This window comes from Micropterus salmoides, unplaced genomic scaffold (genome assembly GCF_014851395.1).
Source record: "Micropterus salmoides isolate LMB-PRFRI ecotype aquatic unplaced genomic scaffold, ASM1485139v1 Ms_hic_scaffold_4, whole genome shotgun sequence".
NCBI lineage: Eukaryota > Metazoa > Chordata > Actinopteri > Centrarchiformes > Centrarchidae > Micropterus > Micropterus salmoides.
In genome coordinates this window covers 30,096,341-30,114,072 of record NW_024043372.1, presented here as the reverse complement: position 1 = coordinate 30,114,072, position 17,732 = coordinate 30,096,341, and the positions used below count along the sequence as shown (strand labels likewise).

The 17,732-nt window shown below is 41.5% G+C and overlaps 1 protein-coding gene across 1 annotated transcript in view; it reads left to right on the top strand.

Annotated features, from left to right (window-relative positions):
* Positions 1-17,732, top strand: part of suclg2 (succinate-CoA ligase GDP-forming subunit beta) — a 118,784-nt gene that overhangs the window by 53,708 nt on the left and 47,344 nt on the right. Inside the window, exons 5-9 of the mRNA XM_038695973.1 lie at positions 3,152-3,304; positions 4,834-4,923; positions 6,414-6,510; positions 13,166-13,327; positions 14,587-14,729. Of these exons, the coding sequence (XP_038551901.1) occupies positions 3,152-3,304; positions 4,834-4,923; positions 6,414-6,510; positions 13,166-13,327; positions 14,587-14,729 (645 nt within the window). The remainder of the gene's footprint in view (positions 1-3,151; positions 3,305-4,833; positions 4,924-6,413; positions 6,511-13,165; positions 13,328-14,586; positions 14,730-17,732) is intronic.

Sequence of the window (17,732 nt, the reverse complement as noted above, 5' to 3'; positions counted from 1 at the left end):
TTACATAAACCTTTTATACACTGCTCAATATAAAGAAATAGTTTGTTTGAAATAGGTCATGTTGTGGGGCTCTGGCAGTGTTCCTCTTTGCACAAATGAACAGATACTGCTGCTGGGTTGAGGCCCGTCTAGCTCTCCTCATATATCTCCTCCATGCTCTTGAGACTGTGCTGTGGGAGACACAGCAAACCTTTTTGCCACGACATGTTGCAAGGAGGAGCTGAACTGCCTGTGCAACCTAAATGGGCTGCAGGTACCGCCTTATGACCAGGACACTAGCAAAACACAAAAACTAAAGATCAATCATTCAGGTAGGATAAGTAGAGAGCAATTGTCTGTTGCCACCAAAAACCATTCCCCTTTTGGGAGTTGCCTTGCAGTTGTCTCTTCAGTGCACCTGTTGTCATTTGCACCAAAACAAGTGGCATTCATTCACAATTGCTTATGCTTCCTAACTGGACAGATTAATATCCCTGAAGTTGAATTGTATAAACCTTCTGTCGGTTCTGTCTGGGTGGTGCAGCCCTTTCAGGCAGATGTGACCTAATGCAAGCCCCTGTCCAGGAGCATCTTGTTGACGACAAGGCCATGGCTACTTTCCGCACTTCTGTCTGGGGTAGCTTGTAGGTCATACATGCCCAGTATTGTCCGGCTCTCTGGGAGAACCTTCTTGCTTTCCAAACAACATACTTTAAGCAGGGTCCAAGGGCCTGATATCAGACAGACTTTGCCATTTCCGTCTTCAGTCTGACATTGCCTCCACTTTAAGAAATTTACGTGAGGGGGATTTTCCCTCCTCAGTCACTAAAGACCAACATATCTGCCTGAATGTCATTTCAAAGGTGGAGTAAGCGATTCTGGAAAAATCCAACACCATGACAAATGAAATCATGATACAGAGCGAACAGCGATACAATCTAACTAGTGTTAGTTAAGCTGTGGGTGAGCAAACTGTCGCTACAGTTACTGCTGCAAAGCTAACCTGACGCTCCCAGAGCCAGCACAACAGCTCCAAGCGGCTGCAAAGTACATTGTACTTTGGGAATATACGCTCAGTATAATATCATGTAATTATCACAAAAATGCATGCCAGTATTTATTATGAATGGTCTACCAGCTGATCTTTTCATGTTGCAGATGAGCTCACTATTAGGGATGCAACAGTATGAAAATTTCACATCACGATTATAGTGACCGAAATTATCACGGTTATCAGTATTATCACGGTTATCAGTATTATCACGGTATTGTAAAAATGTGCCAAAAAATATTAAAATGTACTGATACACACACTGTAACCATTTCAACAAGTTTTATATTGAAAACTACAAATACAATTGCCATTTTGTTTGTATATAAAATAAAATAACAGCAAATACCTTTTGTAAACATATGAAAATCAAAGTGTGCATTATCAAGATTTTATATTATATAGGTAATACAACAACCCCGTGGACAATTACATGAAAACAAATAAGTCTTTAGAAGACAGTGACATAAATACAGAGCAGTCTGTAGCGTTTCTACATATGCTGGTTGGTTGCCTAAACTGCGTAACGTGTTATCACGTGCAGTGGACGAATAGATTCTGCTGACGCACACAGCAACAGAGCAATGTGTAGCGTTTTTACAAGAGAGGCTTCAGTTTACAAGCTGTTAGCAAGTCAGACAGACAAACCAAAGCTAGAAGTTAACTCACCCTGCGTTCACTATAAGGTTATTTTCTTCAATCAAGTTTCCCTCAGCACTCTCATAAAAACTTAAATACGACCGGACTTAAGAGTGACTGAAACATCTCCGCAGCGTTGTCTTCTGCCGTGTTGTCATTGACCCAAACAAACCCACGTTGCATTCTGCGCATGCGCGCCTGCTTCTGGGAGACGCCGGACAGTGTTTGCCGTGAGATTATAATAACGCGGTTAACTGTACCCGGTTCTCATGGTAATTAACATGTGTACGGTAATAATAACCGTCGGGAATATTACCATGGTTTGCCATTAAACCGGTAGTCGTTTCATCCCTACTCACTATATAGTCCTCTACATTGAATTCCCTAAATAGTGAGCAGGGAGTAGTGAATAGCCTAACTGATGATTTCAGACACAGCCCCTGTTTTACTTGAAGCACTGAAATCAGACCTGGCAAGAGCAGCCGTTGACTGACCTGAAGGATCAAGTACAGCAACAGTGTAGTCACAACCCGGTCTGTCAGATGACAGCCAGAGCTTAGCTGTCAACCTGCCAATGAAGCTCATGTCAGTCCTCAACCCATACTGCACCACAGAGCAAAGAACACCACAGGAAAAGGTGCAGCAATTCAGCATTTACATGGATTTGCTGTCATGGATAGAGACTGATAGAAGGATGGTAGAGAAGGTAAATGAAGATGAGACAGGGGTTGTAAAAGATGGTTGTGGAAGAAGACTGTAGGAGACAAAAACAGTTATGGGGTTTGAGAGGAAAAGGGAAGAACAAGACAGTGGGAATAGAATATGTTTAGTCTGAGTGAAGAATCAGGCTACAAGTCAAACGACAGGAAACTTAAGAGAATGTTGGAGTGACTGGAGAAAACAACATTTGGACAAGGAGACAGGAGCGCTGTCTGTTAACATGGTAGGTAGAGAAGGCTATCCATCCTCATTTGCTGGGCGATAGGGTGGAAGCAGAACACAAGGGCTGCACATGTTCAAACACCCCATCAAGAAAACCTGCTGCTCATTAACCACCACACAACTGATAGTTTCCTGTGAGTGTGTTTTTTTGTTTTTTTTTTCTTTTCCACGAGGCTCTTGCTTGCTTCCTCTTTCTGCTTATCTGCCAAACTTTAAGTTACTCTCTTATTAGCCTCCCTTTCTCTCATTCACAGACATGTTTTCAGACCTATGCTTCAAAGATTCTGACAATCTATGGACCCTGCTTATTTGTCTGTGTTCCACTGCGCTCAATCTAGTATTGACCGCTGTGGACCTTTTTAAAAATGCACAGTAATTTAAAAATGTAAGGTTTGCCAAATACTAGGGGAAGTACAGATAAATTAAATGGGATTTGTATTAGAGCTACAGTGGGAACCCTTTATGTGATAATGAAGTGAAGTTGGTGTTGTAGCTGCATTCTTCCAACCACCCCTCTTTCTTGTGCTGTGCCATGCTTAGGTGATGGTTGCTGAGGCCCTGGACATTAGCAGGGAGACATACTTTGCCATTCTGATGGACCGCTCCTGTAATGGTCCTGTCATGGTAGGAAGCCCCCAGGGAGGTATGGATATTGAGGAGGTAGCCGCCAGCACCCCAGAACTCATCTTTAAGGTATATGATTTGTGGTTTATACCCATCACTACAATATCAAAGGAGAAGAAGAAGATGTAAATGAAATGTATCTGCCTCAAATGCAATGCAGCAATTGATTGATCTGTATAATATATTACAGGTGGACATAGTACCACATGAACTAATTCGAAGAATTTATTACACGTATTTGAAGTGACACACATTTTGCCAGGAAAAAACCTTTTATTTATGTTTTTTCACTTTATGGAAAATCTGTATGAATTTTGAACATTTTACAGTTTTTAGCATGCCGTGCTGCCGACAACTGCATGCACGTCACAAAAACATTTATTCAAAGTTTTATTCTTTTTACATGTTTATTTACAGCATTAAACGTTGAAATGTGTATTGTTATAGGCTGTATATTAACGGTTTGTTCTACGTAAAATCAGACTTTGAGCACCCCATATTGCCAAAATGGCATGATCCTTGTTTCGCTGCGAAGCATCGAATCTTCGACTATTATGGGTCAGCCCTAGATTATAATAATTGTTATAATGTCTTGTTATAATGTATCTATAATGGAAGCATTATATCGTGTTATAAATCTATGCATAAGTCATTATAGCCAAGACCTTCATAGAAATTGACAAAGGTTACGTTCGTCTTCAAATCATGCCAGGACTGGATTGCCCAGTGGGTCTTATGGCCTTCAGACCAAATACGAATTTAATCCTCGCGACGCTTTCCTCACGTGAGTACATTCGCTGCAAGTGTAAACACACAACGCGAGAAGGCAATTAGAACCTGCGAAAGTTTGCTCGAGTTGGAAATTTGTCTTGTCTGCATGCGCACTGCAGCAGCTGAACACGACGCACACATAGAGCAATACACTGAAGCTTAAAATGAACGAATACACAGAAACACACAGCCTTTAATTAGACCGCTATTAATTAGATTTCATTTACAGAACCTCATCCACTGTATTCACTTGGCATTGTCATTGTTAACAGATGCACAATTTAAGCGTTACAGATGGAGTTTGCCTGTGTTTTCTATTGTTGTGTCTTTCTTTTGCTATAGTCTACAGATGTTGGAGCAGATTGTAAAGATCCCACTGAGATTTATGTCATTCATTATTTCCACCGAAGATATCACATTGTACATGTGATGCAGCTGTGTTGTTGCTATCTAAAACACAGTAGCGCAGTACACCCTTCACACATCTCATTAAAATCTATATGGTCCAGACCTAGTTTATACAGAATTAGTTCATACTAGCAAACGACAGCCGCTGTTTTATACTTCACCACTGTGCATTATAAGAGAGCTTCTCTCTTTCTGAAAGTCAAAGATACGAGGGCCTGTTGATTATAAATCCATCATTTCAGTCCCTTTTCTCCATGTCTGGCAGCTTGCCACTACTTAATTATGATGTCAGCAGTTTAATATGAACATCCGCTTTGTGTCAAATTATAGCCTAGCTTTTGAGCCTCTTGTTCTCTCTCACTCCCTTTCTCCATTTGTTTCCCTCCCTCTCTCTTTCACTTTCACTGCACATCTCATAGGAAGTCATAGATATATTTGAAGGTGTGCGAGACGACCAGGCACTTCGCATGGCAGCTAATTTGGGTTTCAAAGAAGCGCTGCAGAGACAGGTAATGGACACACTGAAGGCTTTAAAGTCAGAACGCAAAGGAGGCGCAGAAAGATCTACAATGCACACGTACACATATACAGGGACAGATGTATCCTCATTCACAAACAGACCCAACTCTGACTATTAATAGTTTTCCAGAGGCAAGTTGCGAAGTGTCATTATGCTGGATTCACTTGCCAGGTGGCCTATTGTCATATCTGGTGACGCACAGTGCTGTGCCAGGCTGGGGGAGCTGACATCACTAATGGGACCATTATTTGATAGAACATACATTTGATTTTGTGAGTTAATCATGCAGCAGGAAACAAAACACATCTCAATGTGGGCAACCTGTAATTTTGAGGACAGTGAAACAAGTTTCACATATCTTGTTCAGGCAGCACTAGGTAGTTACATGAAGCCAAGAAAGAATAGTACAGAAACACCAAGTTCACATTCAAAGTGGGTATGTGTGCTTAGATGTGGGGTTAATTTCAAAGCCATTTGTCTCTTGGCATTAGATCACTAATTTGTTTTCTTTTCCACGGGCGCCATGGCATGAGAAATCAGATTAGCTCAGAATCCTAACACATGGAATACGTAGAAATCAGCCAAATGAATCTGCTTCTGAGAAGCAAACTGAGAGTCAAAGATCTTTGAGCTTTGATTTATATCCCATTGTATGTGATACTTTTTTTTACAGGATACTGAATAGGCATTGATTTTAAACGGGCAAAGAGAGAACTCGAAAGTGATTGGTTAAATGTCTGCATTGTCAGTATGCTTTCCAGTGGTTGCCGTGTGTCAGCTGTCAGACTGTTTAATTCAGAGATAATTTCAGATCTTCTAAAATACCTTTTCTATCTAAAATGAGCTATGGGATGTCGGCACCTTTTGTGTAGAAGGCAAGTGTGTGTGCATGCCTATATTGATTGTGTGTGTGTGTGTGTGTTTGAGAGTGTGAGACAGGAAAAATAAAAGTAAAAATGTCGGACTGTGTCTGGAACTGTGCATTGAAGTCTTTCAATGCTATGTCGAGCTGTCTTCATTACTAATTACAGCTGCAGCAATAGAGATATCAGTTGAGATCTTTTTAAAATGGGGATTTTGACAGTGATGATTTAGGTGTTTTTAAGGCATTTTACTGTAATTCACTGGCTTTATTCATCTTTTGTCCACACACTGCTTGTAAATATCAATCATGTATGAAAACAGCAATAAGAAAAAAAAATAAGCCTATGGATACTACTGCCAGGTGGGATGTTCTGAAATGCCCTCTATACTGTAATATAATTTGCTGCTCATCACACCTTTTGTAAAAAGTGAAAAACACTTTCCCTTTTGGCTCAGAGACACACACACGCATGCAAAACAAACTCTGACTGCGTGAAGTTGAAGGTGATATGCCATGTTTTATGTTGCCTGTGTGGGAGGCTGAGTGGCCTTGGCGGGGCCGGCTGCTCAGAACCCGAACCGTCAAGTAATTACTGTCCTGTGTGGACCTTGCAGGCAGCAGATCAGATTAAGAAGCTCTATGATCTGTTTCTGAAAGTCGACGCCACTCAAGTCGAAGTCAATCCTCTCGGAGAGACTCCTGAAGGACAAGGTACCTTGTGTCGGAGAAAATGCCTGTCTGTGTGTCCATGCATGTGCCTGCATGTGTTCCTTTTCCTGTTATTAACTCTCTCTAAATCAAGTTAAACATCTGTAATATTTTTAACACTTTAGAGGAGTCTGCATTTTCGCATGAACATGCAGCCACCTATTACTCACTAACAGTCGGGTACAGACACAGTATCTCCTCGGGTCTGATTCTGAATGTGAAGAGTTATTGCAACGCATTGACGTCAGTTTCTTGTCAGCGTGACTTTGTGTGGATCAAAATCCAAGTGGCTTCAGGGAGCTTATTCATAGCATGTTGATGTTTGTTGATGATTGCTTGTTGTTGATGATTAACTAAAGGCGTATCTATCATCAACTAGTAATGAGGAACTACAATGAGGAATTACAGCAGCAGCTACAGACACACAAATCATTCACTCCATAGTTGAGAATAACCACTTGAGAATATGAATTAATTTTATGTACTGTACATGTAGAGCACATCAGGCCAATAATTAAATGACTTAGACTTAAAAAAAAAAAAAGTTTTAATTTCAGTATTAACAATGTTTTTAGAAAAAGGAATTAGTCTAACTCTTTAGCAAAATTTTGAGAGCTTAACTATTAAAAAGAGCTGTTCTGATCTTGGTAAAAAAAAGAATCAGGTAAATCCAAGTACTTGCGTAAAGTCCTCGTCAAAAATCAATAATTCACTTGTTTTGTTCCGTGAAGGAACCATTCTTCTGAATCTTCTAGTTGTAAATCTACCTTATTCTGATATTTAACAATGAGCTGAACCAAAAATACTTTTGTACACTAGCCTGGAATACTGTTAGAAGACATGTAGTGTCTTTGAATAGAAAATAAATTAAAAGGTTAGGAAATAGTCATTCTCTCTTCGTCTTTGTAATAGTGCAGCTTAGCCCATTACATGTTCAGTCTATTGAAATTAACTTCAATTAATTTGATTCAGGATCAATATATCGTGTAGTCAAGCAATAAATAATGTCTATTGCCAGACAACTCTTAGTGCTTCAAATATAAATTGTCACAGTGAGACTGAGGTCTAAATTCTGACCTTTAGCTCATCACTGTTACGCTGAAAAGGCTGTGAAAAATAGTGGCACTACTGTTAGATTAATGGAGGTCTAAATTGGTAGTTGTCCTTTTTCAACAACTGTCTGATGTACCATGTTAAAAGCTACCCCAGAGTTTCCCATTTTCTTGTCACGTGTCAGCTTAAACGTTTCCACATGATTTGTCCAAAACACATATATTTTGTATTATATTTGGTCTTAAAAAAACATCAGTACTGAACGGGACTCTGAGCTACATTCAGTACTGATGCTTTTCTAAATTGTCTCCAAGAACAGCTGGAAGAGTTGATTCTGAACAGTGTGCCTTCTCCCTTTTCTAGGCGATTCTGCAATCTGTAGCTTATACCAGGCTTCTTGTGTGTCAAATGAGAGTTCGCATAGAGATTTGGATCACTGTTTACCTTAGCAATGGGTTCTGCTTCAATTCATGCACTCAAGGCCTGCCTCAGTCCAGTTTCTATAGTCTTTGCACGTGTTGTCCTCTCTCCCTGTCTTAAGAGTTCCCTGATAGATGGAAACGCTTGATTTCACAAGAGAAACAGAGAGATGGTAAATGTCAGTCCCCTGTTGTCACTTAACGCAGTAAACTGGCACAACATGACACGAGTGGAGGTTAGCAAGTTAACATTTCAACTGCACATCATTCAGATTACAAAGACATTCTACTTGGTCACAGAGCATATTCTAGCTGTTGTGATGCTGCTTTTGTTGAACTTGTGCTGAACTTTGTTTTTCTCCCAAAGATATAAGAGTGAATGTCTTGTCTGTAGCTCTGAACATAGATTGACTGTGATGTGTCCTATCGAGACTTATTATAACATGCTGAAGATGCATCATTTCTTTCATTTTATTTAGTCTCCACAAAAACAGATTCTTGTTCAAAGTATGCTTTATCAAAGATTGACAAGAGAAGTTTGTTTCACGGTTTCTTATGAATATTAATGAGTGAAATGACTCCTTTCAAACGGTGGATTTTTACTGAGAGGTACGAGTTTCCTTTTCTCCCAGCACTAAGAAGCAGTGGCTGGGATTGAGGCAGGCTTTGTAGATGAGCTTTACATTAAAATAGACTGATTCTTTAGTTCGATTTGTTCACATGTCACAAGGGAACATAGCTATTTTCCTGCAGCCGTTCAACAGACGTGTATTGGAAAGGAACATTTCTCCATGCCCGGAAAATTTGTATTTATTTATTTTTTTTGTCTCATTTGATAAAAGCTGAAATAATTTTGTATATGGACTACTACAATAATAGATGTGTCAAAATCAAAACAAAAAGAATTGTGTAATTGGAGTACTACTTCACCTGGAGGACACAGAACGTGTCTACGCCCTAGTCCCAGGAGAGTCTGCCTGTTGCATGTACTGTGTGTCTATTTGTGTTTTATTTATGTTTGTCTTTGTCTGTATGTCACTCCCAAAGCCAATTTTCATGTTTCTATACTTTGTTACCGTTACTTACTATTACACATTAGGTGACTAACAGTCTGTTCGTGTAAAAGTTGATGCTGAGGAGCTGCAACATTCACTGCCACTAAATGTCGCACTAGAGAACCATTATCTCAGACCAAAACAAATGGGCGCTACGGCCCACCAGATTCCATTGACAAAAACAGTAACTGTACCTCGCAGATCATCGGAAAACATACTTCAAACTGGACAGAAGCAAAATAAAACTCATCAAAGCTATGGAAAGGATCCCTTTAGAGATGAACCTTTTTGTTAAACCAGAAACAGCTGTTACTATCTTTGTTAGTCTTTGCACTGTTCCAACAGTGACCAACTTTAAAGAGGTGGTATTATGCTAATTTAGAGGTTGTATCAGAACACGTTTAAATGGTTTAATTTTCAAAAAACACCATATTTTTTGTCATATTGCACATTGCTGCAGCTCCTCTTTCACCCTGTGTTGAAAGCTTCGTTTCAGCTATGGAGTGATGCATCTTGTCTCTAAATGATCTTTGTTGGGAGTTGCACATGCGCAGTTCCTAGTTAAGGACTACTAGCCAATCAGAAGCAGAGAAGGGCGGGTCAGTGAGAAGCAAACACAGCTTTGTTTCAGCTGTACATGTTGCCGACCAGCTTGGCAACATAGACTGGAGCAAGAGTTAGTAATCTGTAACAAATGTATCAGAATCAGCTTTATTGCCAGGTATGTGTACACATACAAGGAATTTGACTCAGGATTGTTCATTGCTCCCGATGTGCTTACTCATACAAAAATACAATATCACAATAATAAAAATAAACTCAGACACAGACTTCAGTGTAGACAACACAAATCTACACTCCATGAACAAAAACAATATAGAGATATTGACAAATAGTGCAGTGAGCAGAGTGCAAAGGATGCAAGAGTATGTACATGTTGGAGGTGGATGTAATATACAGGTACACATACATGCATACATGTACACATATACACAGTGCAATGAAGCATAGTGCAAAGGATGCGGGAATAAATAAAGTATAAGTATTTTGTGCAGGAGTAATGACTTGAGGTAGGTGGATTGGTATACAGTATCTACAATATGACAATATTGTATGACCGTATGAACAGCACTGAAATAGAGAATGGTGAATAAATAAACAAGTGTTAGCCAGTAAACAGGTGGCTGATTAGAGTTACTGGGTTATTGCACAGGAATTGTTCCTGACACTCTGAGTCAGAAATCAGCTGTTCATCAGAGTGATGGCTTGTGTGAAGAAACTGTTCCTAAGTCTGTTGGTTTTGGCGTACAGTGCTCTGTAGCGCCTACCAGAGGGGAGAAGTTGGAACAGGTTGTGTCCGGGGTGAGATGGATCTGCAGTGATGTTTGCTGCCCGTTTCCTGAAATGTAAGTCCTATATGGAGGGCAGGTTGGCACCAATAATCTTTTGTGCAGTCCTGACTCTCCGTTGTTGTCTGTCCCTGTCCTTTTTTTGTGGCAGATGCAAACTAGACAGTGATAGACGTGCAGAGGACAGACTGGATGATCGCTGTGTAGAACTGGATCAGCAGCTCCTTAGGCAGATTGAGCTTCCTGAGCTGGCACAGGAAGTACATCCTCTGCTGGGCCTTGTTGATGATGGTGTCAGTGTTGGGCTCCCACTTCAGGTCCTGGGATATAGTGGATCCCAGAAACCTGAAGGATTCCACAGCAGACAGAGGGCTGTTGAGTATGGTGATGGGGGGCAGAGTGGGGGGGCTCCTCCTGAAGTCCAGGGTCATCTCCACAGTTTTGAGCGTGTTAAGCTCAGGTTGTTCTGACTGCACCAGAGAGCAAGCTGATTAACTTCCCGTCTCTAGGGCGACTCATCACCGTCCTGGATCACCGTCCTGGATGAGGCCGATGACTGTAAACTTCAGGAGGTTGACAGATGGGTCTCCTGAGGTGCAGTCATTGGTGTAGAGGGAGAAGAGCAGTGGGGAGAGCACACACCCCTGGGCAGCGCAAGTGCTGATAGTCCAGGTGCTGGATGTGATGTTCCCCAGCCTCACCTGCTGACTCCTGTCAGTCAGGAAGTCTGTGATCCACTGACAGGTGGAGGCTGGCACAGTGAGCTGGATGAGTTTGGTGCTGAGGATGTCCGGGATGATGGTGTTGAAAGCCGAGCTGAAGTCCATAAACAGGATCCTTGCGTATGTCCCTGGAGCGTCGAGGTGTTGCAGGATGTAATGTTGTCCAAAGTTGACTGCATCATCCACTGACCTGTTAAGCTTGATTAGCAAGCTATGCCGTAGGCTACACACGTATCCATGCATTTATACTTGTGTGTCGGTGTCCCCGTCATTCTGCAACATTGTAGACTTTCCGCTAACGCTTTGACGCAGAAGTATAAATTGCACTTTAGCCCTGTAGGCAAACTGCAGGGGGTCCAACAAGGGGCGTGTAATGTCCTTCAGGTGGCCAAACACCAGTCTTTCAAAGGACTTCGTGACTACAGATGTAAGGGCGACAGGCCTGTAGTCATTTAGTCCAGAGATGGAGGGTTTTTGGGGACCGGGATGATTTGCGGAGCATTTGAGGCAGGAGGGAACTTCACACAGCTTCAGTGTGTCAGAGGGGGAAGGTGACTGTTTGAATGGTGTTGGAGTGTGGGAGAGGTGTGACTGTGGGCTTTTCAAACCTACAATAAAAGCCATTCAGCTCGTCTGCCAGTTGTTGAGTACCAGCAGTGTTGGGGTAAGGTCTCCTGTAGTTAGTGAGCGTCCACAGGCCTCTCCACACTGATGCAGGGTCGTTTGCTGCAAAGCTGTTATTTCGCGTTTCGGCGTAGCTCCTCTTTGCAGCTTTGATTTCCTTAGTCAGAGTATTCCTGGCCTGGTTGTACAGGACTCTGTTCCCACTTCTGAAGGCCTCCTCCTTGCTCTGACGAAGCTGCCTGAGTTTCACATCCATAAAGTTATAACTGTGCTCTGTCTCTACATCACAGTAACAACTTTATGTCCACTGACTGCCTGGAGGGTAGCTAGTGTTTGGAAGGGAGAGGAGAGGTGTGTGCTGCAGCTCAGTGTTTTTCCACCGGTGTTTTTGAGGGCGTGTCAGAGTAGCTGCTTGGTGAGCGTTATATGAGCCGCATTTAACTTTCATCCCTTTGACGTCACAAGGATGAAAGGGAAATGGCTGGACTACAAACGAGCTGTTTTCAGGCAGTTCAGAGCAGAGTTTTCTGTGGGAGATGGGAACTCCCTTTGGGCTGGACTTTGGGCTTTTTCACTTTGCAAACCTATTGCATGCACAAAAAAAAGTATATAACTCAATAAAGGAGAGGGGAAAAAGGCAAAAAGCATTATACCACCTCTTTAACATGGCTCTCTTTAACAAGCCTCAAGTGCCCAGTCGATGAACTGCAGTTCCACATTGGCTTCATTTTTCAGCCCCAGAGGTTGCCACTTGGTTTTACACTTAAGGTTTTGCATGAATCAAACAAATGTGCTTTTTACATCGTAAGCTTTAAAATGTGCTGATTGGCAGATTTTGTTACCTTCGGGCAGTTACCTAAGTGTTTCCACATTTTCTGTCATCATGCTAAGCTCAGCTAACCCTCTGCTGGCTCTAGCTATATATTAACTATACAGACATGAAGATCTTCTAAACTAAGTCTCGGCAAGAAAGCGAATAAGCGTACTTCCCCAAAATTTCCAATGATTCCTTTTTAAGTTACAGCCACTATTTAAGTGTTGTGTGTACAAAAAGCCCTTTGACAGATTTATTACATTTTATGCCTGCTATTTTTCCAGGTAGCTTTATGAGTGTGGTCTCTTTGAAGTGCACTCTCTTTGAAGTGTAAAGGAAATGTCCATTTGCTATAATGGTATATCCCTTAGAGGCAGCGTCAAAAACCCATCCCTTAGTGAGCCAACCTCTGAAATAATTAAGACCAGTAGGCCGAGGGGACACCCCTCAGTTCATTAATTTGAGATTTTAGAAATGATAATTAGTTGGCTTTTTATGTCTGAAGTCCTCCTCCTCTTCCCTTTTCCCTTGCCTGCCATCTCTCGCTTTCACCGTCTTTGTTCTTCCTTTGTTGCTGTCTTTATTCCTAACCCTGTCTTTGTCGTCTCCCCCGTTCCTCCAGTGGTTTGCTTTGATGCGAAGATCAACTTTGATGACAACGCTGAGTTCCGTCAGAAAGCTGTGTTTGCCTTGGACGACATGACTGAGAGCGACCCCACAGAGATGGAGGCAGCCAAGTGGGACCTCAAATATATCGGACTGGACGGAAACATTGCCTGCTTTGGTATGGAAACAAAACCCTGTAACATTCCTGCACACACACACACCCCAACCAAATAAATGAATTCTCTCATAAGCGAACCCCTCCTGGCATAAGGCTTTAATGCATCTCTTAAGTCACATAAGTGAAAAGCTCGGACACAGTTAAAACTTAAGTCAAAGTAAAGGCAGCCTGGGCTTTTCTCCAGTCCACATTAAAAGCAGCTTTCTGAGGACTCCAGAAGGAATGCTGCCGTAACCAATGCGTTCTAATTAGCCATAATCCGCCCAGAAAGTCTCCAGTGAGCCAGATTGTTAGCATTCTCATTAAAGGCCCCCTCTCTTGTCATAAATCAAAGCTTTTACACTGTACAGCAGCACTAACAGGTGCTCTCGCGTCTTACCCCGTAGCCTCATAAACACATTAGATGTCTGTTACCCCACACACACAAATACATGCAAACACACTCCTCCTGCATCCCCAGCTCCCAGCCTCTCTTAAAGTAACAACAGCTTTTAAGGCCCTGCAGCTTCTTTGAGAGCTCTGTAAGCCACCAAAGTGACAGCTGTTAAAGCAAATTTCCCTTTTATTGAGACCTCGGTCGGGGAGCTTGCCAGGACACAAGTTCAGCTTGGCTAAACCAAATGAGCTAAGACATTTTTGTGCGCTTGGCTCCCGCACAACTCAGCAGGATAGCCGCGCTGGCAGTTGGCTAAATGATGACACAGGCCGCAAAAGAAGCATAGCAGATCCTCTTTTAATCAACAGTCTTTTCTCTGAAGTCGAGAGTTGAGTCATAATCAAATTTTCTCTGTGTTCCTCGACTTGAAGCATTGAATGTTCCTGATTAGAAGATTTCCAACAGATTCACTTTTAAAGTGTGACATTTTTTTCAGCTATTTGCTCTTCTTTGGTTGATAATTCACTGCTGGTTTTCCTTTATGGGTGTTCTCACAGTAGATGTCATCTTTCCTTGAGCAGCTGTAATCTTATTTTAATTAACTTGTGGCTGCTGCCGTCACACTTTCCTCTTTTGTTTCAAGTTCTGGACTATAGCCTGGACTTAATACTCAGATTTAGTTACATTATACCTTATAATTACAGAATGCTTGTACATTAGGTTATTATTAGGCTATAGTACCTTTAACACTCACTCAACATATAAAATGGGTTCACCTGACACCATAACTTCCACTTGGTTAAATATGTGTCTGCCTTTTATCCTCTGTATTTCTAAATGCATTTTTGCACATTAATTGAACTGACACAGTGAATTTTTACAGTGAATGGAGCCGGTTTGGCGATGGCCACATGTGACATCATTGACCTGCATGGAGGAAAGCCAGCTAACTTCCTGGACCTTGGGGGAGGAGTCAAAGAAAGGCAGGTGTACGAGGCCTTTAAGCTGCTCAGTGCTGACCCTAAGGTAGGAACAAACTGTTAAAAAAGTGATTGTGTGCTTCTTCTTTCTTGACAAAGCTTGATTGTAACTATTGAGTACATAAGCCAAGCTGGTCTTTAAAAAAAAAAAGTCAGAATTTTAAAAAAGCCATTTTGCCATCTGTTGTATTGTCTTTGGTATTGCAGTCATGTTTCTTGTCATAGCACATTCATAAAGCCTTGTCTCTCTGGTTTGTCAGTGGGACAACAGCGCTCATTAGACTAGGGACCTTGGCATATGTCCATGAGGGGAACAGTGAGGCTGGGAGGCTGTGTGATTATATACCATAATTTTCAGTTGCAGTGGCATGATTAATCGCTGCTCTGTACAATAAAACTCTGCTTTTATCACACATGCATCCACACACACGTGTAAACACGCATATTAACACGCAACACAGGCCCATATGCCAAATGAATGCACGCATACAAATTTAACTGAAAGCGTGCCTCTAAAAGTCTTGCGGCTCAAGTTGAGTGGCAGCTTGGGGTGTTTTACAAGTGATTCAGCTCTATGTTCAGAAAGCTAATAACTCCAAACCAAACAACATGAGCCTTGTAACGATACTGCAGTGCTGATGGTGTGTTGACAGTCATCACAGAGCTAATTCCTCCGAAGCTGTCACTCCCACATCCCTGGAGTGATCTGCAGTTGCCTATGTGTCTCTGGCAGGGCTTGGTTTTATGGTATACAGTAGTAGCATTTGAAACCAATGCTGTCGTCGGCCCCCTATTGTATACCTTTATTTAAACATGCTGATTTCACTTGGCAGAAAATGCTTTTAAAAATGTGTTTCTCACTAATATTAAAAGGTATCTACACATTTGGGAGTTGCCAAATTCAACCACAGCTTTCAAGTAATCTACTAGACGTGGAAATCAAACTCTCACATTTGTCTGCTTTTCTAGCGTTACTATAAAAACACCAGTTTACTTAATTTATAAATCCAGAAAAAAATAAAAGAATGCCTACATATCAACTCTGACACACAACCATTAGAAAAGCGTGTGACGGCCTGTAAATGGTAGAATTTTAACGAGTTCTGTCTCATATTTATCACACAGCAGTGAACAGACCAGTGTTGCAGACCTTTTATAGATGAATGTTAAAAACCTACCAACCTTAACAGCCCAGCAGGTGATACATTGCCTCACTCAGATTTCCACTGTGTGTAGATTCTATTTGGTCTCACATGAATTCATCCCAATGGTCTGTAAGGGAAAATAAAAATGAATATGGTGGAAATGTGATCAATAGGGGAGAGAGAAAACTACAAAGACGTGTCACTCTCCTGGTATGGGGCCATCATCTGTTATTATTGAAACCTTTTTAAATGAGGTGGTATTCTGCAGAGGCAAAGTCAGGTTTTAAAGTCTGCATTCATTGCACTCCCGCATGGGCCAGAGGAGCCTCCTCCACCCTCCTCCTGTTCCTCCTCTTTCTGTCTTGGGCTGATTCCCCAGATCCAGATGGGGGAGTAAGCCTGCTGTCTGTCCCTCCTGCTGCTGTGTATGGAAATAGAGACAGGGAGCTCCACCCTAACAAGGAAAAAAGTGAAATAGGATTGACATTAAACTGGCTTGGAAGCACCATTAGCATTTCAACCAGGGGAGCTGAGAAACCTGCTCTGATCTGTGGAGTGAATGTTAATCATTTCACAATAAGAGCGAGAGAGCTACTCATTTGCATCTAATTGTCTTTTTCTTTTTTTCAAAAATTACCACTCCCAAACTCAAAAATATGAGCAGAAATTGAAATTAAAATCACACCCTATGCTCTGTGAAAATGACAGGGCAAAAATTATTGATTCCTTGTGTCAATAAGTTATGGAGAGAACCTTGCTCTGCTTATTTGCCTTAAATATCAAGGCAGTATGCAACCCTTTGTTGACAATCGTTTCACAGTTTGAAGTCCCTGACGGACTGGATTACTTGCATTTCACATCATTATTGTTCTGCCTTTTGTTAAAAAGCACATTTCTTCTTCTTTCAGCTAGTAGTTTTGACAGCATATGAGAGTGCTTATTTCCACTGGCACTACATAAAATGGGTTTGATAGCGGCTGCAGGGAAAGGCCATTAATGTTCTGCTGCATACATGAATATGTGCTTTTCATTAGAGAGCACTCTGATTCTTGACTGGGAAAATTAAAATTGTGTATATTCGAAAGAGCATAAGAGTATATATCTACATATATTTATATATCTGTAGCAGTATAGCAGGAAATAGCCCGCTGTAATGACACCATGCATTTCCACCAAAACAGGTGTTTTAGTGTTAGTCTTTTCTTTTAGTCTTGAGTTTGTCCCCCCCCTCCGTCTTTCTTGCTCTCTCCCTCTCAGTCTTCGTTTTTTGATGTCTCAGGCTCATTGTGCTGAGAGGAGTAGAAGTGATATGAGAGTAATGCTGGCACTGAATAGCAGAGACTGGGTTGACAAAGCCTCATTTTTCTTGTTTGCTCACTCCAGTATTCATTACCTTAAACATTATTATTCTCTGAAAGAAAAGGGAAGAGAAAACAGATCAAATGGGGATACTGTATGCGAAGTGGGAACAACAAAGAGAAAAAAGTCAAAATGAAATGATTGGGACAAAAAAAGAATCATAAAGGTGTGTGTAGCCCTGTGTGTAGCCCTGTGTGTGTGTGTAGTGCAGTGTGTGTGTGTGTGTGTGTGTGTGTGTGTGTTAAAATGTTAGATGTTATGTAGCTCAGCTGGGTGCACTAGACCATTCAGCTTTGCTGAAATTTTGGCCCCCGGGTTTTTAAGCAGGGACATATTTATTTTTCATGCTAAAATAAATAGCTCCACTTTCTTCATATCCACATATAGAACAGTTTGTTGACAGAATGGCTGAATTTATTGAGGTTTCCCTCACATTACCTGTAGGCATGAAGCAGGAGCAGGGAGCAAATACCAACAGCCAAGTAACCACGTTATTGCCTTGTGCCTGTGCCATAAATAAAGTGGCAGACGGATGTTTTGTCCAA